The 27,565-nt window shown below is 51.1% G+C and overlaps 3 protein-coding genes across 7 annotated transcripts in view; 1 reads left to right on the top strand and 2 right to left on the bottom strand.

Moving 5' to 3' along the window:
* Positions 1-7,858, bottom strand: AHSP (alpha hemoglobin stabilizing protein). 4 transcript variants are annotated; one of them, XM_022588202.3, is made up of 3 exons: positions 7,840-7,858; positions 613-691; positions 1-363 (listed from the first exon to the last, which is right to left on the bottom strand). In XM_022588202.3, exons 2-3 carry the CDS (start codon positions 685-687, stop codon positions 160-162), a joined length of 279 nt encoding a protein of 92 aa, XP_022443910.1. In that variant the 5' UTR covers positions 688-691; positions 7,840-7,858; the 3' UTR covers positions 1-159. The 4 variants fall into 4 exon arrangements, with proteins under 4 accessions (XP_022443910.1, XP_022443909.1, XP_022443907.1 ...); XM_022588201.2 differs by lacking the exon at positions 7,840-7,858 and adding an exon at positions 900-918; XM_022588199.2 differs by lacking the exon at positions 7,840-7,858 and adding an exon at positions 896-914.
* RUSF1 (RUS family member 1) lies at positions 7,161-24,622 on the top strand. 2 transcript variants are annotated; one of them, XM_022588196.3, is made up of 13 exons: positions 7,163-7,489; positions 7,700-7,814; positions 11,973-12,018; positions 13,651-13,683; positions 13,766-13,871; positions 17,913-18,014; positions 20,118-20,188; positions 20,268-20,452; positions 20,526-20,583; positions 20,961-21,031; positions 21,707-21,850; positions 21,961-22,038; positions 23,220-24,622. In XM_022588196.3, the coding sequence occupies exons 1-13, from the start codon at positions 7,187-7,189 to the stop codon at positions 23,315-23,317; spliced, it is 1,410 nt and encodes a 469-aa protein (XP_022443904.2). In that variant the 5' UTR covers positions 7,163-7,186; the 3' UTR covers positions 23,318-24,622. The 2 variants fall into 2 exon arrangements, with proteins under 2 accessions (XP_089751975.1, XP_022443904.2); XM_089895849.1 differs by lacking the exons at positions 21,961-22,038; positions 23,220-24,622 and adding an exon at positions 21,464-21,578 and having other exon boundaries at positions 7,161-7,489; positions 21,707-21,846.
* The window catches only part of SLC5A2 (solute carrier family 5 member 2), a 7,033-nt gene continuing 2,679 nt past the window's right edge, over positions 23,212-27,565 (bottom strand). The window contains 9 exon segments of the mRNA XM_089895856.1: positions 23,212-23,898; positions 23,901-24,042; positions 24,803-25,018; positions 25,094-25,262; positions 25,384-25,534; positions 25,661-25,768; positions 26,006-26,141; positions 26,453-26,682; positions 26,834-26,914. Coding sequence (XP_089751982.1) covers positions 23,612-23,898; positions 23,901-24,042; positions 24,803-25,018; positions 25,094-25,262; positions 25,384-25,534; positions 25,661-25,768; positions 26,006-26,141; positions 26,453-26,682; positions 26,834-26,914 — 1,520 coding nt within the window. The 3' untranslated portion in view covers positions 23,212-23,611.

A 27,565-nucleotide genomic window follows, 5' to 3' on the forward strand; every position in this document is an offset into this window, starting at 1 on the left:
AACCACCAAAACCAGTACTGGTCTTTATTGAGGTGTCAGGGTGCAATAATACCATGAAGGGGCAGAGCCTGAGGCCTTGAAGACACAGAGGCAGCATTTAAGGGTCTCAGACAAGCCTGGGTCTCCCGGCTAGGAGGAAGGCAGCCTGCGATCGGGCGCTCACAAGGACTTCAGGAAGTTCCTGTATTTGTCCAGGAAAGAGGCAGACAGAGTATTCAGCTCTTGCCGAAGCTCCTGCACAGCCTTGTCCTGCTCTTGCTGCTCACCCACCATCTGCTGCCTATAATAGCTGATGTAGAAGTTCACCCAGTCATTCACCACAGTCACCATGTCTTCTTCAGGGACAACAGGACCAGAGAAGACCTGGAGGTGGGGGGGTGGGATTGGTATAGGGGAGGTCAGGATTTGGCAAGGGAGACCACGCTCGGCCATGTGATTCAGGGATAACCACAAACTCTGACATCCTCTTTTCTCTGATTTGTATTACCTGTCTCTAGTTGTTTCCATCAACTCAACCATTACCCTCCCAGCTCCAGATTATTCTCCCTTCTCTGTCCTCGCCCACCTCCCAACGCTCCAGGCCTGTCCTCTGAAACAGAGCACCAGACTTACCTGCTGATTTAGCAGAATGTTAAATTCCTTCATTCCTGTAGCAATGAGATCCTTATTGGTTTGAAGAAGGGCCATCTGCCTGATTAGAGAAAGAGATGGAATTTAAGTATCTTTTTCTCCCAGGGTATTTCCGCCAATCTCCTCACTCCCCTTAAGCATCCCTGGGGCCCTGCAGGGTCACCTCCCCTCCACCACCTTTCAAACCGTGCCCTGCTCTGAGATCCCATTTCCCCCCAGGTTGGCTCACTGTCAGGTCCAACAGTGCTATGTATAGACGTCTCACCCACACTTTTCAGGGTCTGGATGTCCCTCTGTGCCAAGCTAGATGTAGACAAGGAGTCCAGTGTCAGCCAAAGAGGGAAACGCCCTGCATTTAGGTCCTGAGGGAGGGTGATAGGCCAACCAGGGGAGGGGAAGGAGGGAGAGGCTTCCCTGAAATTAGAAAGATAGCAAAGCCAAGAGAAGAGATAAGCGGGGAGACCCAGAAAACCAAACCAGGGATAGAGCCATGCCCTCTCCCCCACATCCCAGGATCCAGGCTCCAAACGCTAATGAAACTAACAGTAACTGTTAGATGCCCTGTTACGAGAAAGGCACTTTTAAAATCATCCTAACAAGTGGTGGCAATTATTCTCCCAATTCATAGGTGATATGTTAATAGCAGCTAACATTTACAGTCATCATTTGTGCCAGCCACTGTTTCAAGCAAGTATTAAGGTATTTATTCTTGGGAGTTCCCTGGTGGCCTAGTGGTTAGGATTCAGGGCTTTCACTGCCATGACCTGGGTTCAATCCCTGGTCAGGAAACTGAGATCCTGCAAGCCACATGGCGTGGCCAAAAAAATAAGAAGAATAAGTATTTATTCTTATGAAAACTCTTGTTAGGCAAATTCCAATAACAGTCATATTTTGCAGATGAGCCTTTGGTAATATGGGGGGGACTGGACTCTACTAGGCTGAGTTCCACAGGAATGGAGACACACGTGTCTTATTCTCTAACATATCATCGGGTACTTCACAAAGCAAAAATACTTCTTTTCTTTTTTTTAAATATTTTCCTAATGTTTTCCATTTTTAATAGATTTTTTCAAATTTCAAAATCACCATATAATAACTGAAATAAGTGAAACATTATAAAAATTCACACTGATAAGTGGATCATTTTTGCTCCTTCCCCCGACAAAGTAACCAGCAATTCAAGATGTGTGTATTTCCTGTCCCATCTTCCTCCATTCAAAAACCAGTTTTCATAGGCACCTATACACTCATGGCTTGTTGCTCTGCTTTTTTGTTTATAGCATTATCTTAATTAATACACAGCAAATTAACGTTCTTTTGGTGTACGACGTTTGGATTTTAATAAGTAGATTCATGTAACTACTACCACAATCAGGATACAGAACATTTCCATTGCCCCAAAACTCCTTCGTGCTACCCCTTTGTAGTCTCATCCCTAAATCCTGCCGACCACTGATCTGTTCCCCATCACTACAGTTCAGTGTTTTTGAGGATGTCTTATGATGGAGTCATACAACATCTAACCTTTGAGACTGGCTTCTTTCACTCAGAATAATGCCCTTAAGCTCCATCCAAGTCATTTCAAGTAGCAGTGGGTTGTTCCTTTCCATTGCTAAGCGTGCATCGTATGGATGCACTACAGTTTGTTTATTCATTGACCCACTGGAGGACATCTGGATTGTTTGCAGTTATTGGCAAGTATGAATAGAGCTGCTATAAATATTTGTGTACAGATTTTTGTGTAAACATGTTTTCATTTATTTAGGGTAGAAAGTATGTGTTACCACTAGGAGAAATAATTGCAATACGACCTGACCAAAAAAGAAAATGTATACAGGGCTTCCCTGGTGGCACAGTGGTTGAGAATCTGCCTGCTAATGCAGGGGACAGGGGTTCGAGCCCTGGTCTGGGAAGATCCTATATGCCGCGGAGCAACTAGGCCCGTGAGCCGCAGCTACTGAGCCTGCGCGTCTGGAGCCTGTGCTCCGCAACAAGAGAGGCCGCGATAGCGAGAGGCCCGCGCACTGCAATGAAGAGTGGCCCCCCGCCTGCCACAACTAGAGAAAAGCTCTCGCACAGAAATGAAGACCCAACACAGCCAAAAATAAAATAAATAAATAAATAATAATTTTAAAAGCCAAGCATTTGAAGCCCTTTAAAAAAATGTATACAGAATTTAAAACAAACTCTTGATAGTTCAATAATAAGACAACCCAGTTTTTTTAAATGGCCAAAAGATTGGAACTGGCACTTCACAAAGAAGATATACAAATAGCCAATAAGCACATGAAGAGATGTTCAACATTATTATTCATCAGGAAAATGCAGATGAAAGCTATAATGTGATACCACTACATACCCACTACAGCTCCTACAAGTTAAAAAGACTGATTAAGTGTTGGTAAGGATATAGGACAACTAGAAATCTCATACATTGCCAGTGGGAGGGTAAAATGAAATGTCTGAAAAAACAATTTGGCAAGTTCTCATAAAGTTCAACATACACTTACCACATGACCTGGCAATTCCACTCCTAGGTGGAGTCCATACACGTCTACAAAAATACTTACATGCAAATGCAAATGTTCATAGCAGCTTTATTTATAATAACCCAAAACTGGAAACAACCCAAATGTCCAATAACCAGTGAGTGCATATACAAACTGTGGTATATTCATACAATGGAATACTACTCAGCAATAAAAAGAAACAGACTGGGCTTCCCTGATGGCGCAGTGGTTGAGAGTCCGCTTGCCGATGCAGGGGACACAGGTTCGTGCCCCAGTCCGGGAAGATCCTACATGCCGCGGAGCGGCTGGGCCCGTGAGCCATGGCTGCGGAGCCTGCGCGTCCGGAGCCTGTGCTCCGCAATGGGAGAGGCCACAACGGTGAGAGGCCCGCGTACCACACACACAAAAAAAAGAAACAGACTAATGGTACTCATGACAACATGGAAGAATCTCAAAATCATTATGCTGAGCAAAAGAAGCTAAGCATGAAAGACCATATACAGTATAATTCCATTTCTATGAAATTCTAGAAGAAGCAAACATAATCTATAGTGACCAGAAAGCACATTAGGGGTTATCTGCGATCAAAATACAAGAGTGGACATTAAAATGCACAGGTGCCCAAGAGAACTTTTTTAGATAATGGCAATACATATCTTGACTATGACAAGCATTCTTATATACTGTTAGTAGGAGTGTAAATTGGTAAAGCTTTTTAGAGAGATAGTTTGACAATACTTGTTCAAATTAAAATACACATACCCTTCAGCCCAACAATTCTGCTTTTGACTCATTTTAAAGAAATATTCATATTCAGTGTACAGAAAGGCCTGTACAAGGAATTTATCATACCTATTTGTAATAATGAAAAAAGCAATATGGGGAATCTTTATAGAAACTATGGCACATTCACACCATGGCATGACATGCAACTATTAAAATAAATGAGGTAGCTACATATGTGCTGATAGGAAAAGATCTCAAAGACAATGTTAAATGAACTATAATTACAGCAGGCTACCTCAGGCTGCGAGTATGGGAGAGGGGATTAAATGTAAAATTATATTTCTCTCTCTGTCTCTGTCTCTCTCTCTCTCTCATGGTAAATAATGTTTACTTCTGGGCATTGACTGGTATTTGTTGAAAAATGGAAAGAGGGATAAATGTCAAGGGAGAATTTGACCTTCTCCATCTATATTATTGTTTGAATTATTTTACAGTGAGAATGTATCCTTCCATTATTTTTATAATACTTAACAAGAATACAAAATAAAAAAGAAAGAAACAAGATGGTATAGTTCTGAAACCATTAGCCTCAAATTGGACACCTGCCTCAGGGCCTAGAAGAGTAGCAGCTTCTCACTAAGTATCTGTTGCATGAATAGGAGAATGAATGCTTTTGCCACTTTTCAGCTCTGTCACCTTGTCGAAGTCACTTCACACATGCAAACCCCAGTTTCTCTGTTTAAAGGAGGAATGAAATAATACCTATGAGGGTTATTGAGAAAATAAATTCATTCATTCCACAAATAGGTATTTGGCACCTGCCTTGTGCCAGGCCCTGGGAATGCATCAGTGCCAAAGACAAAGTTCCTCTTCTCTGGGAGCTTATGTTCTAGTGGGGGGAGTGAGAGGATGAACCGTAAGGGGTGAAGTCTGAAAGATGGAGCAGGGCCCAATCTACAGAGCTTCATGGGCCATGACAAGAAGTTCATGTTTTATTTTCAAATATGAAGGAAAGTCATTGAAGGGTTTGGAGGAGAATATTGCAATCCTCTTCCATAAAAGTAACAGGAAGCTGCTGAAAGGTTTTGAGCCGGGGAGTTTTAAGCTGTGTAGGGAGTAGACCATAAGCGGGTAGTTGTGGAAGTGGGGAGATCAGTGAGGATAAAGTCAAGGAGATGAGCAGCTTGGAGTGTTCTGCCTGGTGCTTACTATACTGCTGAATGCAGGCTGCCAAGAGGTCTCAGGGGGTGGGGGAAGAGGAAGCATCCTTCATCTCTTTGTCAAGCCACTGATCTGAACCCTGGGGTTGCAAAGAAGTGTATGAGTCCTTGTCAGGCACTTACAGTCCACTTGGGAAGACAGGACTTAGATACCTAATAAAAGCAAGTACAAACTGGCTCCAGAAAGCATATGCTAAGCGTTAAATAAGTTCTACAGTGAACAAGGGTTGCCATGGTCTCTGAGCAGGGAGAGGTCAATGTGGACAAAGATGGTCAGTAAAGCCTAGAGGGTTGCTAAATAGTGTGACCGTATTTCTCAGTTTGCCCAGGATGGCTCCAGTCTGTTAGCCCGATGTGATTATTAACGGTGCCTCCTTTAAAGACACTCTCAAAAATCCTGATTTGGGGAATTCCCTGGCGGTCCAGTGGTTAGGACTCGGTGCTTTCACTGCCATGGCGCCGGGTTCAATCAATCCCTGGTCTGGGAACTAAGATCCCGCAAGTCGCGCCGTGCAGCCAAAAAAAAAAATCCTGGTTTGGACAATATTTCATAGAGTAGTGCTGGTCATGAGGGCCCTGTGGAGCAAAGGGCCTCACATTTGAATACTTGACATTAACTCCAAATAATGGTCAACACTTAAATAGCATGCACTATGTACCAAACATAGTTTAAGAGCTTTACACATACGACTCATTTAATCCTCATCCCAACCCTATATGGTAGGTACTAGTATTATTCCCCTTGTACAGGTGAGGAAACTGAAGGACAGAGTGGTGAGAAACTTGCCCAAGGTCTCACATATACTAAGTGACAGAACCTGCACCCAAACTAAAGCCCTCTGGTGGAATTCATTCCTGGAGGTTAGTCTCAGTTCAATATACCCAGAGAAGCTAACATTTAAAATATTACACGTTTGTATCCCTTCAATTTTTCACTCTCACAGGAACCACACAAACAAACAAAAAATCAAATGTCCTGGGTCTACCTCAGCCTCAGAGACTCTGTCTAGCTTTTAGGTAAGGTGAGGTGAGGCGGAAGAGCATTCCAGGCTGAGGTCCAAGAGAAAGATGATAGGGAGAATCAGAAGTTTCAAGCAGGGAATCAAACTGTGAGGGTCCAAGAATGCTGGGCTAAGGAACCAGGATATTTCATTTTCTGAAGAAAAGAGAACGCTTTTAGCAAATTTCTATTTTGAAGGCAGTACATTGCACTAGATGGGAAGGAGAAAGGGAGAGAAGAGAGGGAAAGAGAAAAAGAGGTGAGTTTGGAGGGAAACACTGTCTTTAGACGTCCCCCCCAATTTCATAGACCCTCTCCCCCAATAAACACAGAAGAACTTCTTGTCTATTTCTCCTATTTGCTGATACTATTCACTACAATCCCTTGATTTCCTTGCTCCTCAAAAGTTCTTAGGATCCTTTCAGAAATAATACTCTTCCAGTCAGGAAAGGCTGAAGGGCTGAAAATTTCTAGTGGAGGGCCAGAGACGCCCAGAAGGAAAACAAAACCCCCCAAAAAACACAAACAAACAAAAAGGGAAGCTTTACAGGGCCTCAGGGATCATCTGGTCCAACTTCTCATCATGCATGCATTCATTCATAAATATTATCTCTTTTACGCACCTACTATGTGTTGGGTACCCGGGAAAGGAGTAAAATACAGGCCCTGGCCTCACAGCAAAGAAGCCACCCGAGAACCAGAGAGGGACACTGAGCTGCCCAAAGCCACACAGCGAAAAATTCTGTGGCCGCACCGGGTCTCAACACGATTCCCTAGGGACGCCCTCTTCCCTTCTCCCCATAACTGTAAGTCGGGGGTCACAGCAAAACAGGTACCTTCAGGGCTTGGCGGGCCAAAGGGCTCCCGCGGCCCCAGACAAGATGCTACAAAGAACCAGGACCGGGACCAGCCCCGAGGGGTCGAGGCGGGCCGGGGAGGTCGGAAAGGAACCATCTGGTTCCTGGACTGTCTGGAAGAGTACGCGGAGGAAGGAGGCCCTTTCGCGAAGGAATAATGCCCCTCTGCAGCTGCCGTAGCCGAGCAGGACGCGTCTTCCGGCCACGTTTCTCTGCCCGCGGAACTAAAGGGAGGAATTCAGGATGGCATATGTCGCCAGGAGTGAGGCCCCACTGTGCACCGAGCAGTTCGGCTCCGGGACGGCCCGGGGCTGCCGCGCCGCCGCCGCCGACGGGAGCCTGCAGTGGGAGGCCTGGGGGCGGCGCTGGTGGGGGTTCTCTGGGGCCTTCACAACGAAACCCGGAGGAAGAGATGGGGGCGAAAGGGTGGCTCCCGGGACGGCCGTCCCACCTCTTTCCCGGCTCCTGGCTGTCTTCCTGCCTCAGGGCTTCCCCGATAGCGTCAGCCCGGACTATCTGCCCTACCAGCTGTGGGATTCCGTGCAGGTCAGCCCGGCCGACTGGGGAAGGGAGCGACATGTAGCCGGGGCAGGGGAGACCGCGCGCCACCTCTCCCTCCCCGTTTACAGACTGGACACTGAGGCCCAGAGCCGAGCTGTGACACGTCCCAGGCCACACACCCAGGAGAGCTGATAACAGGTCTTAGACCTCCATGCTCCTGCGCCCACTCCTCACCCCACTTCTTTTCTTCTCCAGGCCTTTGCTTCCAGCCTCTCGGGTTCCCTGGCCACCCACGCAGTCTTGCTGGGCATAGGGGTAGGGAACGCAAAAGCCTCTGTTTCAGCTGCCACGGCCACCTGGCTCGTGAAAGGTGAGCTGGACCCCTGGAGTCTCACCGATCGCTCCTCTCAGCTCTGCCATTTCTCTGTCCACTTTTTCCTTCGGCTGGGAAGCCCAGCCCCTCCTTTCCCCTTCTCCCAGTGTTTTGGCACCTAGCTCTGGGCTCTGATGAGTATGTTTATTTATGCATTCCTGTCTGATTAGATCCGGGAGCCAAGCCTCCCCACTTCCTAGAAGAGTGCCTTGTACCTCGTTAAAAAACAAAATTCAACTGAGTAAATTTTAAAGATTTGTATTGGCTTTATTGACGACTGACTAGTAACCCATGGCGGGAACACCCTCATCCCACCCACTAGCCTTGGTAGCTGCACTCCGTTCCCCATACGTACTGTGCAGTGTCCCTTAATCATCTGGAGCCCAGATCCCTAAGTAAACCGTCCCCTCCCGTTTACTCCTAATCTGTGGAGGACTGCCTAAGAGTTTGGTTTTTGAATAAAACTGCCAACTGCCTTGGGTGTGGGAAATTAGTTAATTCTAGACAGAAACAGTTTTGTAATAGGTCCTGAGTGGCAGAGAGGAGGTTTGGGGAAGGATGAAAGGCGTTTTATATCCTCTGGGATACTAGATGATGCTATGAATAATAACTATAGTAACTGTCTGTTGAATGTGTACCGCTTTTTGAAAAACCACTAAAGGGGGGAAAAAAGATACAGTTTGGTACCGTGCTACTTAGAGAGTGAAGTAGAGAAGAAAAGGGAAACTGCCCACATCAGGAGGGCCAATGGCTCCACCATCCTTTGTCTTTCACTGTTGTTCCCAGTGGAGGTTTAAATCAGACCCAAGGTAAGGCTCATTCTGCACCTGGCATCACCTGGCCACAGCTCTGGTGAGCCTCCGTGGACCTTTTGGAGAATCTGGAGGCTCCTGCTTATACCCTTACCATGAAGACGAGCATACTGTCCAAATGTGAGTCACTGCTGGAAAGAAGCTCTTTCTCTGAGACTGCATATCAGTGGAGAAGTGGTGGTGATCTGTGCCTCTTGTCCTAGTTGTCTCTTCTTTTAATAATAATAGTTCCTGAACAGTACTTACTGTGTACCGGTCTTTAAATGTCCTGACTCAGTCTCCACAATAGTTCTGAGACAGGTATTGTCATTATCTCCATTTTACAGATGGGAAAACTGGGGCACAGAACGGTAACTTGCCCAGGGTCACGGATGTGAACCCAGGAGGTTTAGTTCCAGAGTACATTTTCATACCACCGCACTGTGCTTAATTTGGATCTTTTCCATTCCTCTCCTATTGGTTAATTGTTTGGAATGCAGTGGGAGCTTGGGTCAGTAGTTCCATGTCATTTCTAAGCATCCTAGCCTTATCACCAACATGTTGCTTATGTATGTCTTCAGCTCAGGCAAGTTATTAAGAAAAAAATAAGACCATTTTAAGATGTGGAAAAATATCCTCTTACTTTAAAGCCTGTTGTTGATATTAAAGGAAACCCCCTTAACTAGAAAGGATATTACAAACTTGTTTCCATCAAACATGGGAAATTTGTATGCGGAGCTTTATATAAGAAACTCCCTTGGAATTTTTTGATGTGGTCACTTTTACTTACAGATCTCTTAATAGAACATGATGTTAATTGTCATAACTAGCAATAGTGATACTACTAGCAGCCAATATTTTGCCAGCTGAGTGTATGCCAGGCGTTTTGATGTGTAATATGTAACTTAATCTCTGCGGCAGCCATATTAGGTAGATGCCTTTATGAGTACCTTTTTCAGAGGGGGAAGCTGAGGCACAGAGAGGTTTAGTAACTTGCCTAAGGTCACATAGGGCCAGGATTTGGACCCAGGCCCACTGACTCCTGTGTCCCACTCTTAACCACCCACTCTTTGGCCAGTTAGGATTTCAGAGTGGAGCCAAGTACAATTTATGGACAGTTGATCCCTTAACTAGGACTCAAAATTTTGAGATCTTACAGCATGGACAGTTGTAAGTGAGGCAGGGAGGAGCAGGTGGGAATTAAGTTTCCTGGTCTAGTGGACAGTGTTGACTTTCAGCTAATAGGGAGGATGTATGTCACTGCATCCTATTGCCAACCTCCAGATTCTGACAAGGGCCCTGCCGACCGCCTCCGATGAAAGATAGAGTAGGCCCCTTTCTTGTGTGAAGGACATACATACCTGATTGGCAAAGACTGTGCAGTCGGAGGGAAGAAAAATAGTTTGGCCCTGTGAGCTCTCACCCCGTAAAAGTAACCTTGCCATGTTCAGAGTCACTAAAATGATCCAATACAAAAATCTTGAACAATGAAAATTTTGTGTAGAATTAAAAGTACTTGAAAGGAGGAGTGTGGGTGAGTGACAGCGGGAGGAGGCTTCTAAACCCACCCTGGGAAGTATAACTTCCATGGACAGAGGGGACAGAAATAGAGAAGCCGAGCAGGCCGGATGGGAAATGTGTTGTACACACGCCTCTGAATGAGGCAGCTGCTACTCAGCCCCAGCCAACTGGAGCGGTAAGGGGAAGCAGGCCTGGTGCTGCCGTGTCTTCAGGTTCTTCTCGGAAAGCTGTAAATCCAGATTTTCTTGAAAATGCCCCATTTTCGTTTATCAATCCTCGAGCTTCAGTTGCTTCATCTAAAGGGGATGATCCCTCAAGCTCGTAGAATTGTTGTGACGATTGGAAGACTTGGGTATTTCAGGTTTCTGCCAGAGTGCTTAGCGGTCTCCTTCAAGTCCAAGGCTGGGTAAAGATGTCTAGCTAGAAGGGGTCAATGCCCAAGGATGGCCGCGGTGGCAAGAGGAGAATGAGGAAGGCTGGCCCATGTCACCACCTTTATATGTCGTGGGACGTTCTCATCCCTCCTACCCACAACCTAGTTCTCCTTCTTGCAGTCCCCCACTTAAGGGTCCCTTCCCTCAAACTCAAACAAGCTAAGGGTCCTCTGCCCGCTCTGCCTGTCCTTCCCAGTGCCCGCAGTGTGAGGCCTTCTCAGTTTGATTCTAGAACAGTCCTTCTTTGTGATCCCCCTGCTGGGCTTAATGAGTACTACTCTCAGTATAAGGTAGGGTCTAAATCAGTGGTCGGCAAACTTTCTGTAAAGGACCAGACTGTAAAGATTTTACACTTTGCAGGCTGTACAGTTTCACTTGCAGCAACTTGATTTTGCCGTCGTGTTATGAAAAAAGCCATAGACAGTCTGGAAACAAACGGCACAGCTGTGTTCCAGTAAAACTATTTACAAAAACGGCGAAGAAGCCCACAGACCACCGTTAACTGACCCTTGGTCTAAATCAGTGTTTTTCGTAGTGGCTGCTGTCTGCTTTTACACTGGCTTTTGAGCCTGGAACCATGACTCTGGCTCACTGTGGTGCCTCCCAGGCCTCACGGCAGTGGGTAGCCAAGAAGCACTTGTGCAAGTGAAGGCCTAGTGGATTCCAGAGACCTCTGTGACTCTCCCTAGTCTGAGGAGGCCTCTCCCTCTGCCCCACACTCCCAGCTCGCTTGTCACCAACCTGCAGTTCAGATCCTTTTTACTTATTTATACTCTGATGACCACCTGTGAACCCACTGCGCAACCTAAGAGCTAGAATATCAACAATAACCTCTGAACTTTCCGCACAGAATTTCCTGCTTTTTATAAAAATAGTTTTACCATATAGATATATATACCCAAACAGTATATTGTTTAGTCTCAGTCGTTCTCGAGCTTTATGAAGAGTGTACTGTACTGTGTGTAGTCATCATGACGTACTTTTTCGTGCAGGATGATAATACTAGGATTCATCCATGCCGATGTGGGTAATTGTGGTCCAGTAGATTTTCACTGCTGTCTAGTGTGCCCCTGAGTAAATGTACCAGAATTTGTTTATGCATTCTCCTGTTGATGAGCATTTGCATTATTCCCAGTTTTTTGCTGTTATAAACAATGCTGCAAAGAATATTCCTGGTCCGTGTCTCTTGGTGTGCATGGGTACCTAGTTCTCTGGGGTACATGCTGAGGGACTGCTAAGTCTAGGCACTTCTGACCCCATAATGCAGCTACGTCTGTCTAGAACTTATACCAGACTGAGCTTCCAAGGGCAGCGATCCAAGATGGAAAGCCATCTCAGTGCCAGGCTCTGCCAGGCCCTACAGCCCCCAAGGCTCTTGCTTGTTCCTTACCGATGCCTCTCTCCCTCAGATTCAGCTGGCATGCTGGGCCGCATCATCTTTGCCTGGTGGATGGGGTGAGTTTTTCTTCCCGATCTGCAGACTTCTAGCCACTCTCCCTAGACAGGAGTCATGTCTCTCTCAGCCCTGGCTGTATTTTCAGCTCCCCCTCTTTCCTACCAGTCTCCAGGGGCGGGGAGATTTAGCAGGTATATCAGAGCTAAGGAGTCTTTAGTGAGTACCCAGTACAGGTGACTTGCCCGGGGTCACCAAGCAGTGAAGCCACAGAGCCATTGCCAGGATGAGATCTGCCTTCAAGAGCACCGATTTGCCCCTCTGCTGCCCATCATGGAAAAACACAGGGAGCCACAGGCTCTGAGCATCCTCTGCTGGCTTGTTAAAAGACAAGCTTGGATGGGACAGTGCTTAGCCCAGAAGGAATACCTTTACTCCAGAGGCTACTGTGGCGGCTTAGATACTTGGTTGGACTTTGCTAAGCTGAGTGGGGAGTGGGCTTGGGTAGGTTATCAGGATCCCTGTCCGACGTGGGATCCACATCACCATTTATCTAGAAGGGATTGAGGGTGTCGTGCTGCCTGCTTCCTCCTTGAGTCACTACTGGGTGACCTCAGGAGTGAGTGAGTATCTGCCATCAGTCGTGGTTGTGAGGTGCAGTGAGCTATGTAAAGTGCTTAGCACATAATAAGTGTTCAGTAAACACCAACTGCAATTACTAACCCTAACTGGGCCTCACCAGCTCTCTGTGTATCCTCTCCAATCCTTATAATAACTGTGTAGAGTAGGATTGAATGTGTACCTTTTCCAGATGTGAAGCAGACCAAGTCACACAGCTTGTAACTGGTGAGATGGGATTTGAACCTAAAGCCTGTGGTCTTTCTGTGGCATCAGGCAGAGCCCAAGACCAGGCCCACGTGTTCTAGTCCTGCCTTTGCCATATATTCGCTCCATCAGGAGTTCCCCATGTGTGTCCCATGCCCCGTCCAGGAATGCTCCCTTTCCCTCTAGGAGATTTCAAATTAAGGGTCAGGGCTAATGCTGCAAATTCTGAGCTGGGCAGGGGACTGCAGCATCTCCTGCCACTGGGATCTTGGAGAAGTAGTCCCTGGGGGTTTGTGCAAGGGCCAGGGTGTCAGTCGGCCTGCAGAGGAGGGAACCATCTGCGGCATCGTGTAATAGAGATATCCTAGGCTGGATGTCAGAGCCTGGCTCTTTCGGCCTTTTCCCCCCACTCCCATCTGATCCGAGGGAAGTCATATCCCTCTCTGGGCTAGTTGTCTATAACATGCAGGGTAGTGTTTACACTGAATGTATTGTTTATAGAATATGTGGACTTCTTGCTGGGTACCTTCTATGAAGCAAGGAAGAGGAGGGGAGTTGGCAGAGGACCCCAAGGATGACCTCTCTCCCAGGAGGACCCGAGGGTGGGGAGCAGCCACAAGGCAGTCAGCTTTTTCCTTTGGTGCCTCATGGGTTAGTAACGGGAAAATATGAGTGACCACTGAAGGTCCTCCCAGCTAATGGTGGCATTTCAGGCAGCAGTGACAGGGTGTGGGGACAGATGTCTGGCTGGGGTGTGGGTTTTCCTGAGCCCTTCGGACCTTTCCAAGGCATAGGAATGGCCTGCACTGCCCACAGGCTGTGTTTTCTCCTTAAATCCAAATTGCAAACCAACCTCTCCTCCCCCACAGGAGCAAAATGGACTGTAATGCCAAGCAGTGGAGGTGAGAAGGGGCTGGAACTGAGGGGAGGGGAGTCTTCTAGTATGAAGGTCTCTGACCTCTGACCTCTTATCCCTTCCCCCAGGCTTTTTGCCGACATCCTCAACGATGTAGCCATGTTCCTCGAGATTATGGCTCCCATGTTCCCCACCTGTTTCACCATGACCATCTGCATCAGCAACCTGGCCAAGGTACCCGCCTCTGGGGCACCCCGGACCCAAGATGCCTGCCCTGGTGGTGCTGTGTGCGGGCTCACTTGGGGCCCACAGGGGATCCCAGCCTGGGCCCAGTGTTCAAGGCATTTCTAGAAGAGTGAAGAAGTTCAGATGTTTCTTCTGGGACTCAGCCATGTATTCTGATCCTCCTCCAGCCAGACAGCCTCTAGAGCCTCAGAGAGTCAGTCTAAGGCAGTGTCTGGAGCCACGGGACTGGTGAGGGAGCTCTGAGCTGAAAGAGAGTACGGGTGGTCCAGTGTCAACATCTTGGGACCAGCTCCCTGGCTACCTTGCATTCTTTCACTAAAATATTTAGGGTGCCTACTGCATGTTCGGCACAAAATACGGGCCCTCCCATCTTTGAAAGAAAGCCACACATAATTAAATATTTATCAAGTGATAGCTATAGGTATTCCAGATGAGAAGTGTAGGGGGCTGCAGGAGGGTTCATCAGGGAATCTGGCCCGGTCCAGGGATGTAGGAAGGTCTTCCCTGGAGCTGGGTCCTGAAGTATGAGGGTGAGGTACAGCGTGGGCATTCTGAGCAGAAAGAACAGTGCAGGTCAAGGTCCAGTGGCAAGACAGAGCACAGACCGGAGAGCAAGGCTGAAGGGGTGATTGGACTGAATCCAAGCTCTTCTCCGCCATGCTGCTCACCCTCATGATTCCTTCAAGTTGGCCTCATCCAGATGAGGAAACAGGCCTAGCAAGGTTCGGTAAAGAGCTCAGCCTGTCTTCCCCACAGGGTTAAGTACCTGGCACAGAGTAAAGAGTCTTAAGAAGATATGTAAGACCCATCTTAAAGGCCCATCCATCTGTTCAGAATCACTTGTGTTTCTCTGCTGGGCACTACTGATATTTAGGATTTTAGGAACAGTTCTTTGTGGTGGAGGCCACTGAGCTTCCCTGGCCCAGGCACTAAAGGCCGTGAGCACCCCCTCCCCCTCCAGGGCAGGCGACCACAGAGAAACCAAGGATTGTGACCTCTGCCTAAATTCTGCACTAAGCTCCGCCTTGCGGGCCTCAGTCTCTTCATCTGTCGAATAAGGGACTCGAACAGGACCATGAACTTCCCCTTCCCCACCTTCCCGCCCCTCCCTGGAGTTCCAGCACCTCCATCCCTGAGGTGCACCAACCAGAAGCCTGGTTGTCACCCATGCCTTCATCTCCTCCCCCTTTACCTGTCACCCTCAGCTAAACCTCCATTCACGTCTGTTATTTGCCCTCTTAAATCTCTCCAGTCCTTTCACGCCTCCATCACCATGTCACCTGGTGATTCCTTGCTGCTGAAAAAGCACAGTTATTTCCTAGGTCATCTCCCTGCGTCTATTCTCACCCCTCTTCAGTCCTTCTCAGAGCAACCCCATAGTCCTTATCAGAGTGGAAATCAAATCAGGTCACTTCCCTGTGCCCATTGCTCTTGGTATAAAGACCTTACAAGGCTTGGTAAGTTCTATGTGATCAGGTCCCCGCCCATAACTCCAGCCTCATTTTGTTTTTTTTTTTTTTTTTTTTTTTTTAGGGATTAAAAAAAATTTTATTGGCGTATCATTGATTTACAATGTTGTTAGTTTCTGCCATACAGCAAAGTGAATCAGTTATACATATGTATATATATATCTCCACTCTTTTTTAGATTCTATTCCCATATAGGTCATTACAGAGTATTGAGTTCCCTGTGCTACACAGTAGGTCCTTATCAGTTATCTATTTTATATATAGTAGTGTGTATATGTCAGTCCGAGTCTCCCAATTTATCCCTCCCCTGCCAGAATGAAATAATGCCATTTGCAGCAACATGGATGAACCCAGAGACTATCACACTGAGTGAAGCAAGTTAGACAGAGAAAGACAAATATCACATGGTATCGCCCATATGTGGAATCTAAAATAACGATACAAATGAACTTATTTACAAAACAGGAATAAATAAGGATTCTTAATGAAACTTTTCATTGAAGATTAACACACAGGAGGAGGGTACATGTCACTAGAGTACAGCTCAATGAATTTTCATAACATGAACCCACCCAGGTTACCTGCACCCGGATCCGAAAATAGAACAGTAACAGTTCCCAGACCCGCCCCCCGCATCATGCCCCCTTCCAGTGTCTACCCCCTCTCGAGGGAATCACCATCCAGAATTTTGCCTTTTTAAAAAATAGCTTTAGGGCTTCCCTGGTGGCGCAGTGGTTGAGAGTCCGCCCGCCGATGCAGGGGACGCGGGCCCGTGCCCAGGTCCGGGAAGATCTCACATGCCGCGGAGCGGCTGGGCCCGCGAGCCATGGCCGCTGAGCCTGCGCGTCCGGAGCCTGCGCTCCGCAACGGGAGAGGCCACGGCAGTGAGAGGCCCGTGTACTGCAAAAAAATTTTTTTTTTAAAATTTTAAAAAAATAGCTTTATTGAGACATAATTTACATACCATAAAATTCACCCATTCGTATTATTCACCCTTAAAAAAGAAGGAAACTCTGTCACATGCTACAACATGGATGAGGCTTGAGGACGTCACGTTAAGTGAAATTAGCCAGTCACAAAAAGACAAATACTGTATAATTCTAATTGTATGAGGTCCCTAGAGTAGTCAAGTTCTCAGAGACGGGCAGCAGAATGCTGGTTGCCAGGGGCTGGGGGGAGGGGAATGGGAATTAGTGTTTAATGGATATAGGTTCAGTCTGGCAAGATGAAAGAGTTCTGGAGATGGATGGTGGTGTTGTTTGCACAACAGTGCGAATACAGTTAACACTGCTGTACACTTAAAAACGAGGAAGATGGTAAATTTTATGTTATATGTTTTTTACCACAATTTTTAAGTGAAAAAATCCACCCATTATAAGTATACAGTTTGGTGATTCTTAATAAATGTATAGCATTGTACAACCCATTTTTAGAATATTTCCAAGTTCCCTCTGCCCATTCGTAGTCAATCTCCGTTCCCACCTCCAGCCCCAGGCAACTGCTGATCTGCCTTCCTTCCCTACAGATGTACCTTTTCTGGTAATTTTACATACATGGAATCATACGCAGTTTTTGGTTCCAACTTCTTTCACTTACCGATGTTTTGGGGGTTCATCCATGTTATAGCGTATGTCAGTACATCATTCCCTTTCATTGCTCAATAGTATTCCATTGTCTGGATTGACCACATTATGTTTATCCATTCCCCAGTCACTAGACATTTAGATTGTTCTAGTTTTTGGCTCTTGTGAATAATGCTGCTGTGAACATCTGTGTATACGTCTTTGTGTGGATATATGTTCTTTCTCTCGAGATTCCTGGGAGTCTAATTTCCAGCCTCATTTTGATCCACGTTCCTCTTACCTTCAAACAAACACTGCCTATGTAACAACTCGTTTATTTGTTTACCATCTGATGATTTATAAGCTTCATGAGGGCAGGGGTTGTATTGAAGTCTCTCACAGCACCTAAATCTGTATCTGACATCTAAAAGAGATTTGATAAACATGAATGAAGTCAGTGACCCTAATCGATGAGCTCTCCCATCTCAGAGGGAGAGCCCTAGGAGGTCAGGGCCACTGGTGTGGGTTTGGAACTGGCCTGGAAGGCTTGGCTAGGCCTCGACTGGGGCAGGAAGAGAGTGGAGTTAGTTCCAGGCAGGCAGAATGTAAGCACCAAGTTGGAAACCAGACTTGGCTCTGCAAGGGTGAGGGTGCAGCCAAAGCAGAAGTTGGAGGCTGGGGAGGTTCTGGGCTAAGAATGGTCTGTGGGCCTCCACCTTGCAGGGAGAAAGTGAGTTTCCTTGGGGCTGGGTCCACAGGGTGGTGTGACAGGCAGACCTTCAGTTTTCTCCTGGAGCAAGACAGGGGAGGTGGGCCTAGTGGAAATGCGGGGTGAGAACAGGAGACCAAGGACGGCATTCAGGGTTTTGCTGCGGGGTGGCCTGAGGCCCAGTTTTCTTAAACTGGTTTGAGCCATTTGTTTGGCTCACCCACAGAAACTCCTGTGTTGCATTAGGTTATGGCCACTCTGACTTTCACTCTTCCCTTTCCCAACCCAGTGCATTGTGGGCGTGGCTGGTGGGGCCACTCGGGCCGCACTGACCATGCATCAGGCCCGGAGAAACAACATGGCCGACGTGTCAGCCAAGGACGGCAGCCAGGTGAGCAGCCAGAATTGGAGGGATGGTGGGGGGTGCGCGGATGTACCGGAGGGGGGCAGACATCAGACCAAGCCACGATTTGGGCATATGAAGAGAAGCACCTGAGTGCTCCTACGGGGCGGGGTGGGAGACAGGCGGGAGGAAATGTAGCTTCTCCCTGCTCTGACTCTTAGGATAGGTAGTCGGTGTGAGGGCTCGGGCTCGGGCTCTGGCGGCAACAAGTCCGAGCTGGTCATCTCAGCCCCTGCCTGCTGCCCTTGAGGCCAAGAGGGACCCCTTGCCCTGGACCTCACCCTCTCTAGGCAGAGCCCCACCCTGGGAGGTGCATATTCTGACCCCATGAGGCCCCACACGTTAAAGCGCCTGGCATGTGAGGAGGCCGGAGTCACTGCAGAGGCCTCCGCTGGGCAGTTTAGCAAAGCCCTTCCGGCCCAGCCCTCACCTGACCAAAGGAGCCTGAAGTGGAGGTGGAGGCACCCTTAGGCTGAACCCTTCAGGTATCGCCTCCCTCCGTACCCCGGTGCTAAGTGCCTATGTGCACTGCATCGTTTACCTCTCACACCAACCCTCTAAGGTGGATACTGTTATTATCTCTCTTTTACAGATGGGGAAAGTGAGGCCCAGGGTGATCACAAGTGTGATGGTTTTTTTGACACTGAAGCAATTTAGAAACCTCTGTTCTCTCCAGTCCTACTTTCTGGCCTTCTCTTATATTGTTTTATTAAATAGAATTTCATTAAAAAAATTGACTAACTCCTTTCAATAATATTAACACAAGCTAATGTTTTTTAAACATTAACCATGTGCCAACTATTTCATGTGGATGAACTCATTAAATCCTTACAGTGGTCTTGTGCAGGGCTGTTCATTGTTGCCACTCTACAGATGAGGGGAAAAAAGGCACCGAATGGTTGAGTCTCCCTGGGTCCCTTTGGACACATCCCTTCTCCCCGGAAATGGTTGGATGAGTTCTTCCCCATTATCACTTCCACAGGTTGTTAGGGAGGGGAAATAAGTACAACCAGCCCCGTGCCTGCTGTCTCACCTGCCCTCTTTCTAACCCCCAGCCCCTTCCACCCCCAGATGCATTTTCCAAGGCCCCAGGGCTTCCTCAGTTCACGGAGGCAGTAACATCAGTGGGGCAACGAGACGCGTGCTCAGCCCCAGACTCAGCCCCTGCTTTCTGCTGTTGTTGCTTTGCTGCCAGTTGCTGTGGCTGCTGGAAATGACTGTTCCCACCTGGGGGGAGGGGAGGTCCCTCTGCCCCTGAGCTCCAAGGCCCCTGATCCCCAGTTTACTGTCACACCCACAGCCTTTATTTCCACGGCCCGCCCCTTTGCCAGGACGACTGGGTAAGAAGAGCTGCAGTCTCAGGCCCCCTCTGTGCCAGAACCAACTCTCCCCCGGAACCCCGTAGTCAGGGACACCAGTCCAGACTCCTCTCTCATGATGAGTTGGGGGGCGGTGGCCAGGGGTCTTTTCCCCTGGGGTAAGCTCAGTCGGGCCATCTCGGGCCATCAGAGGGTCTGATAATGTTGATTCTCAAGGGAAGTTTGGATCTTGTGCTTTTCTTCCTGGGTGGTTCCTTGACCCCTTTGCAAAAAGCATCTGCTGGTTACTGGGCAGATGGACCTTTTTTTCTGTTTTTCGGGGTTTTTTGTTTGTTTTGGCCACGCTGCATGGTTTGCAGGATCTTAGTTCCCCGACCAGGGATCGAACCCATGCCCCCTGCAGTGGAAGTGCGGAGTCCTAACCACAGGACTGCCAGGGAATTCCCTTTTTTTCTTTTTTTAAACCACCAAATAAAGTAGTTTTAATCTGTGGACATTTACTTGCCTGAGTGTAGGGCTACACTTTGACTCTTGCAAAACAAAGAAGGCATGTTCCACAGGCATTCCAAGGGCATTGCACCTACCTGGGCAGAGAAGCAGCTGGTATCTTAAATGACAGCTCACTCATCAAAAACGTTAAAAATTTCCTAGGCACCCTTATCAGTGTAGGGAGTGTCTGGGGCAGGGAGGGGTGTGGTGAAAGGCACTCAGGGGTATTTTTTCTGGCCTGGAGGGGAGCCCTCCAGCTCCCATCCCCTCTGCCATTTTCCAGGAGACGCTGGTAAGCCTGGCAGGGCTCCTGGTCAGCCTCTTGATGCTTCCCCTGGTGTCAGATTGCCCTAGGTAAGCCGGGACCAAGGGCAGGGAGGAGGCGCCCCGCTGGGCCTCTGCTCCTGTTGACCACCTCACTCTGTCACCCCAGCTTAAGCCTTGGCTGCTTCTTCCTCCTCACTGCCCTCCACATCTATGCCAACTACCGGGCAGTCCGGGCCCTTGTCATAGAGACCTTGAACGAAGGCCGGCTCTGGCTGGTCCTGAAGCACTTCCTTCAGCGGGGAGAGGTACTTGGCCCCGCTTCAGCCAATCAGATGGAGCCGCTGTGGACAGGTGAGCCAGCCCCTCGGTTTCAAGTTTCCTATGTCTCCCCCTGCCTGGGCCTCCTGACTCCAGCTTCCCACAGGTTTCTGGCCATCTCTGTCTCTATCCCTGGGGGTCCCCCTACACCGTGTGACTTCCAGGTGAGTGGCCCAGCGTCTCCCACCCATCACCACGGTCACCCCCTCCCCACACGGGCTCCCTGTTCTGATCATACACTGGCCTCCCCCAACCAAGCCCCACCTCTCTGGTTCTCTCTTTCCACCGAACAGACTTGGGGGTCAGTGTGGGTGCTTGAGGGCAGCAGGTGTATAACATGAAGTAGATATAAGGGATCTTATATTTGTTGGATGCAGGAAGAAAGGAAGGGTTGATGTGGGGGAGGGGTAACGGCTGAGGGATGGATGGCAAGGAGGTGCAGGACAGTTAGGGTTAACAGTTAGGTGGCTCTGCAGTTGACTGGGTGCTCACTGCTGCCTTTGTCTTCTCCTCCCCCACTGCACGCTCTTCTCTCCTTCAGTGTCTTTGAGCTGCAAAAGCTGGTTGAGGGGCACCAAGAACCCTACCTCCTTCGCTGGGACCGGTCACAAAGTAAGTGTGCCGCGTTCCCCCAGCTTCCGACTCAACCTCCCGGGCTCAGCCTCTCATTCCTCCAGCCCCGGGGCCCCAAGCCCTGGACACGCGCTGGACGGTTTGGAGTCTGCCTAGTGTCCTGAAGGGAGCTCTAGACTAAGACTGATGCATTCAGCTTGTAGCTACATGCCCCAGTGAAGTTCCCTTTGCCACTCTGTAAAATGGCGCTAACAATACCTGCCTTATTAGCTGCAGGGTTTTTATGAGGATCAAATAAGGTGACTATGTAAAAGCACTTTGTACATTGCAGCACACTCAGATAGGGTTAAGACCTTTGGTTATCCCTGAGGAACCACTTTCCTCTCCTATCCGGTGTCACCTCTTGAGGAAACATGTACTAAAGTTTACTGGTCTGCTGGTCGTGTGTTAAAAGCTGCTTATTCTCACTAGCCATTAAAGACGTGCAAAATAAACCCACCTCAGGGAGCTGCTCTGAAGTTGTATCTTGGAAATTACTTGGCCGGAGCACTGGGGAGCAACATGAGATGAAGTTGGAAAGGAAAGGGTGAGAGATGGCCTTTCATGCCAGGCCAAGGCCTTTGGGCCAGACAGGGATGAAGCAGGCTGGTAGGCCTGAGAGTGTTTGGGGACGTGGCCCTTCCCTGGTACCAGTCTGTCCCTGGGTCTCTCCAGACCAGGTACAGGTTGTCCTGAGCCAGATGGCAGGCCCTGAGACCATTCTGAGGGCTGCCACTCACGGACTGGTGCTTGGAGCCCTGCAGGGAGATGGACCCCTCCCAGGAGAGCTGGAGGGACTGAGGAACCGAGTACGGGCTGGTAAGCGCCTCACAATCTAGGCTGCTTCTGACTCAAAGCGGGGTGGAGAGAGGAAGGACCCTGTTCGGCTTGGGGAACCCAAGAGCTTCTGGTTCTTCACCCCACTCCAGGTCCTGAGAAAGAGAGCTGCGTCATCGTCAGGGAGACCCACCAAGTGTTGGACAAGCTATTTCCAAAGTTCTTGAAAGGTAATATCCTTCTGCTTCATGGCTCCTAGGCCTTCTCCCAGAGGCCCTGCCTACCCCCATCCCCACCCCTTCACCTAGAGGGTGGAAGACCTGGGTTTCTCTCTGTGATCTCAAGTCTGGACCTCAGTTTCCCTGTCTGCAGGATGGGGAGGTTAGGATGGTCTCTGAGGCGCTGTCAGTGTTGACGGACTATGAATCCCAGTTGGCATTGGAGAATGGTGGGCGGGGGGCGGGGTAAGGCTCACAAATTACTGATGATGCTCTTTCATTTAGCACCTACTCCATTCTGGCCCTTTTTCATGTGCTGCTCAATTAATTTTTGCTACAACCAGATGAGGTTTTAGGCTCATTTTATGCCAGAGATTACCCAGCAGAGGCAAGGGGAACCTGAGCAGTACACCCAGCCCGTGCTGCTCCTTCCCGCTCCCCAGGGTCAGCCCAGAGTCTCCTCCCCAGCAGTATCCCTATGCCCCCTCCCCAGGGTCAGCCCAGAGTCTCCTCCCCAGCAGTATCCCTATGCCCCCTCCCCACGGTCAGCCCAGAGTCTCCTCCCCAGCAGTATCCCTATGCCCCCTCCCCAGGGTCAGCCCAGAGTCTCCTCCCCAGCAGTATCCCTATGCCCCCTCCCCACGGTCAGCCCAGAGTCTCCTCCCCAGCAGTATCCCTATGCCCCCTCCCCACGGTCAGCCCAGAGTCTCCTCCCCAGCAGTATCCCTATGCCCTCTCCCCACGGTCAGCCCAGAGTCTCCTTCCCAGCAGTATCCCTATGCCCTCTCCCCACGGTCAGCCCAGAGTCTCCTCCCCAGCAGTATCCCTATGCCCTCTCCCCACGGTCAGCCCAGAGTCTCCTCCCCAGCAGTATCCCTATGCCCCCTCCCCAGGGTCAGCCCAGAGTCTCCTCCCCAGCAGTATCCCTATGCCCTCTCCCCACGGTCAGCCCAGAGTCTCCTCCCCAGCAGTATCCCTATGCCCTCTCCCCAGGGTCAGCCCAGAGTCTCCTCCCCAGCAGTATCCCTATGCCCCCTCCCCAGGGTCAGCCCAGAGTCTCCTCCCCAGCAGTATCCCTATGCCCTCTCCCCACGGTCAGCCCAGAGTCTCCTCCCCAGCAGTATCCCTATGCCCTCTCCCCACGGTCAGCCCAGAGTCTCCTCCCCAGCAGTATCCCTATGCGCTATCCCCAGGACTGCAGGATGCGGGCTGGAGGACTGAGAATCACCAGCTAGAGGTGGATGAGTGGAGGGCCACATGGCTCCTGTGTCCAGAAAAGAAGCTCTTGTGAGCAGCCCAGCCAGAGGCCCAGGTCCCAGGACAGGAGCCTGGAGCAAGGACACTTTGGCCACAGCAGGACCTGGGAAAGGCAGCTTTATTTTTGCTTAGGGGCACCGATGTGGCCATTTGGCCAAGGAAGTGACTACCAATCAGATGGACTGGGCCCCAGGCAGAGACAAGGTGGAGAGAAGGGGTACCAGGGCCTTCCCCCGCACTCTCCTGCCCCAGGCCCTTCTCACCACAGCAGGCTCCCCACCCCCACTTGCTGCAAGGCTTTGGCTCATGGCATCCGACACAGTTGACCTCAGGCATAAAAGCCCCAGAGGAACGTGGCCACGGCCATCATGAGCAGGGCATTGAGGTTGACGACTCGGGCCCAGCTTGGGTCCTCACTGATGTCCTCCAGTCGCCTGGCTGCGGCAGCCATCTCCTCCTGGGTAGGGCGTGGGGGACTGCCTGCCCCACCCCTGCTCATTCCACAGAACCAGAGCAGGCACTGGCGGAACAGGCCTGGTGCTGGGGACGGGGGCTCTGGGAGAAATTGCAGCCGTACAGTTAGTCTGCCCCCCAGCTCCCCCACCCCAACTCCCCGGGCAGTGCCTTACCCTCCATCTCCACCGCGTGCTCAGGGCGCCCGTTCTGTACAGGGGCTGAGGTTGGACCTTCTAGCTCCTCAGCATCCAGGTCCTCACGCTCCTCCTTGCTGTACCGGAGACTGAAAACCAGGCGGTGGAGCTGGGGAAGGGTGGGAGCAGGGACCAAGTGGGAGTGCCGTTCCCCCACCCCGAACCTGGAGGTCCCCCATCCACACCGGCACTCCCTCACCTCCCTCGGTCCAGCCTGCACACCCGCCCAGGCTCACTCCAGGATGACCTTCCATGGCTGCCCTTTGCCCTCAGGCTAAACCCAAGCTCCTCAGCTGGGTGTTTAAAGCTGTTGGCCCTGCTCAGCCCTCTGCTTCATCACCCTGTCTACACTCACGATTGTAGTACTTTAGTCTTACAGCCCTGCTAACAGTGTTCCTTCCTGTGGGTGTTTGCTCACAGGGTTCCCTCCTGCTGCCTTTCCCCTATTCCACCTGTGGGTTCCTGCCCATCCTTCTGGGCCCACTTCTTTTGTCCTTCCCCCAGTCAGCTCTGCCCTGGGCCACCTGCCTTGCCACAGCACAAGACCAAACCCTGTTGGGGCTTTCAGGGTAGTACTCTGTCCCTCTCCCCCACCAATCAGGCCAAGACTCTGGGGGGCTTTAACCTCCCCTATAGCCTTCTTCAAGCCACCTCCAAAGCACCTCAAATAAATGTGATTTAAATAAAAACATTGTACTTGCTTTGCAAATGAAGCTTCAGACTGGACTCTCAGCCTGCCCTCACCAAGCCTTGGTATAGAAATTCAGGTGCTACCCACTGGGAGTTCTGGGAAGCAGGCTGGCCGACTGCTGGTGGAGAGGGCCCACAGCGGCCCACGTTTGTTGCCCGGTCCAGAGGCCCGCACTTACGTGCTTGCGCGGGATGGGCGGTGTGCACAGCGAGACCACGAGGGTGAGGAGGCCGGAGCAGACGAAGAGCACGATGGCAAAGTAGAGGTAGTGCACGCGGCAGAGGAGCGCGGGGCACGCCGAGGGGCGCACGCAGCTGCCCGAGCCAAAGGAGAACTCGGGAACCAGGCGTGCCAGACCCATCAGCAGGCCCCCGATCAGTCCCCAGAAGGCGCCCTGCGAGGCCAGAGAGCGCATCAGCCTCGGGTTTCCAAGTCCGGCCCCGAGCTCCCAATGAGCGCACACACTCACCTTCTCATTGACGCGGGGCACGAAGAGCGCCAGCACGAAGACGGCCGACACCGGCGGCGCCAGGTAGCTGGAGACCGACTGGATGTAATCAAAGAGCTGCCCGCCCTGCGCCGCCTGCACCACGGGAAGCCAGGCCACCGACACGGCCACGATGAAAACCACCCAGAGCCTGCGGTGGACGGCCATCAGGTGGTTTCACCCAGGACCCCGTCTCCCCCTGTCCCTACGAGTGCTCCCTGCCCCCACCCGGGGCTGATTCGTGGGGCAGGAGATGGAAAACCCAGACCCACCGTCCTACTAGCAGCAACTCGCGGTCGCCCGCGCGGGGCCGCAGGCGCGTGTAGATGTCCATGGTGAAAAGCGTGCTGCTGCTGTTAAAGATCGAGGCCAGCGAGGACATGAGCGCGGCCAGCATGACCGCCAGCATGAGTCCGCGCAGACCTGCGGGCCGACGGAGCCGTGAGTCTGGGGCCACGAGGGGGTCCCGGGAGGGTGCGGGCTGGGCGAGGGGTGACTCCTCCCACTGGCGCCTGTGGGCAGCGGGGCAACCTGGCGGCCCGCCCTCACCGTTGGGCATGAGCTTCACGACGAGCCGCGGGTAGGCGATGTTGGAGCACCCCACCTCGGTGCCACACACGCGCTTACACACCTCTGGCACCACGCACGCCACCTCGTCTGCGGGAAAGGGCACGACGCGGCTATGACGGCACCGGGTCTGAACCTTCGGATCCCAGAAGTGGGGACGGGGAATCCCAGTGGAGGAGAGATGGGCCCCCCGGGTGGGAGGTGGGACTGGGTGGCCCAGATCTTAGGACGGGAACGGAAATGGGAGACAGGCACCCGTATCTTTGCACAAGAAAGGGGCTGGATGGGGCACAGGACACTCGGTCGGGGTGGGGTTGCAGACGTTACCCGGGTAAAGAATGCGGCTGATCATGCCCGGCATGACCATGAGGAACATGGGCATCAGCTTCAAGTAGCCGCACAGGATGCAGCCCGCCTTGATGTGGGTCAGGTTTTTCCCAGCCAGACAGCGCTGCACTATGACCTGCGACGAGGGGCGTTCAACTACCTGCGTCCAGTCCCGGGTACCCGCCCCTCCCGCCTTGCCTCAACTCGCCGCTCTAATCCAGACCCCGCGGCTGGCCCATCGAAGCGGGCAATTCAGCTCCAAGCGCAGACCCTGACTCGGATCCGGCTCCATCTGGTTTAGCTCTAACTGGCGGGCTTCCCGCTCCCTCGGACCACGCCTTCCACCTGGCTTCCCAGATGGGTTCAGGCTCCACCCATCTCAGCTCCGCCCACCGCGGTTCCAGTTCTGCCCCAGCCTCGCTCGCCGCGCAGGCCCTGACCCCGCACCTGGTCGCTGCACCAGTACCAGCTTGAGACAATGGTAAGCCCCAGAAGCAGCGCAGGCCACGGCAGGTCCCCCGTCACAGGGTCCCGGAGCAGATGGTAGGAGTCGGGCCGGGGTAGATAGCAGGAGCTGGAGATGTTGCCCACCGCCGGATCCTCGGACACCGTCAGGGACGTCATTGCCCCCAGGTATTTGTCGAAAAGCCCCGAATACCCGCCCACCTCGTGGAAGGCTGTGAGGGCAAAGCAGTTAGGGGACATGGTGCCCGCGACAAGGCCCTCCCTAGGACCCACATGCCGCAGACGCGCGATGTCCCTGCTCCCAGGTGGAGAGATCTGCGAACTGTGACCTCTGCGCCCCTCCCCCATCGGCTGAGCCCCTACCGTAACCCATGAGGACGAAGGCCCCCGCGAGAATGACGAAGGTCTGCACCGTATCCGTGTACATCAGCGCTGCCAGCCCTCCTGCAATGGCTTGGGTCAGTGGAGACAGCCCAGACAGGCTGCCACTAGTGCATACAGTGTCTTTGTGCGAATTGGAAAAGGGCTCCCCTTTCCTGGAGGGCAAATTTCAAAAGGATGGCCCATTCCCTGGGCTCACGCACTCCGGCATCAGGAGGCAGGGCTGCGTGAGCACAGTGGGGCTGAGTTTTAGGCTCCACTAATGCCAGGTGCCCACATGCAGGACTTCCACTACAGGCCCTCCTCTCAGCCCCAGTTTTCTCTTCTGTGTGATAGGAGGAGGTGATTCTCTAAGGTCCGATTCTCATCCCATTCGAAGGGACGGGCCCCTCAAGCCGGCCTTGGTACCAGGCCCCACCCACGCTGCTCCAGCGTCAGGCCTCGGGCACCACCCCAGAATCCTCCAACCTGCACAGGGTTTGGTGAGCTTTAGAGTCTGGCCAAGTCGGCTCTCCCTTCCCAGGTGTTCAAGAGCTGTTAAATTTTCCTTTTTGCCCAGGCCCAGGACGGGCTCAGATCTCTGAACTTCCAGACCAAATCCAAGGAACGTGGAGGGGGGGGAGTAGTTTGCTTTCCAAAGATTTAGGTCCTTCTCCTGCTTGGATCACATCACACTTAAGAACTTCTCCAGCCCGCTTTCCTTTGGTGACTCCC

Source organism: Delphinapterus leucas, chromosome 15 (assembly GCF_059928025.1).
Source record: "Delphinapterus leucas isolate spDelLeu-1000000601 "Yukka" chromosome 15, BTC_Dleu_Yukka2, whole genome shotgun sequence".
Classification (NCBI taxonomy): Eukaryota; Metazoa; Chordata; class Mammalia; order Artiodactyla; family Monodontidae; genus Delphinapterus; species Delphinapterus leucas.

What these genes read in the sequence shown, in the direction of transcription:
- AHSP (XM_022588202.3), bottom strand. Translation starts at nt 687, where the DNA reads ATGGCCCTTCTTCAAACCAATAAGGATCTCATTGCTACAGGAATGAAG. An exon ending in ACATTCTGCTAAATCAGCAG is followed by an intron (nt 364 to 612) that starts GTAAGTCTGGTG and finishes CCCCACCTCCAG; the next exon opens with GTCTTCTCTGGTCCTGTTGT.
- RUSF1 (XM_022588196.3), top strand. Translation starts at nt 7,187, where the DNA reads ATGGCATATGTCGCCAGGAGTGAGGCCCCACTGTGCACCGAGCAGTTC. An exon ending in GAGGAACCGAGTACGGGCTG is followed by an intron (nt 21,851 to 21,960) that starts GTAAGCGCCTCA and finishes ACCCCACTCCAG; the next exon opens with GTCCTGAGAAAGAGAGCTGC. An exon ending in ATTTCCAAAGTTCTTGAAAG is followed by an intron (nt 22,039 to 23,219) that starts GTAATATCCTTC and finishes CGCTATCCCCAG; the next exon opens with GACTGCAGGATGCGGGCTGG.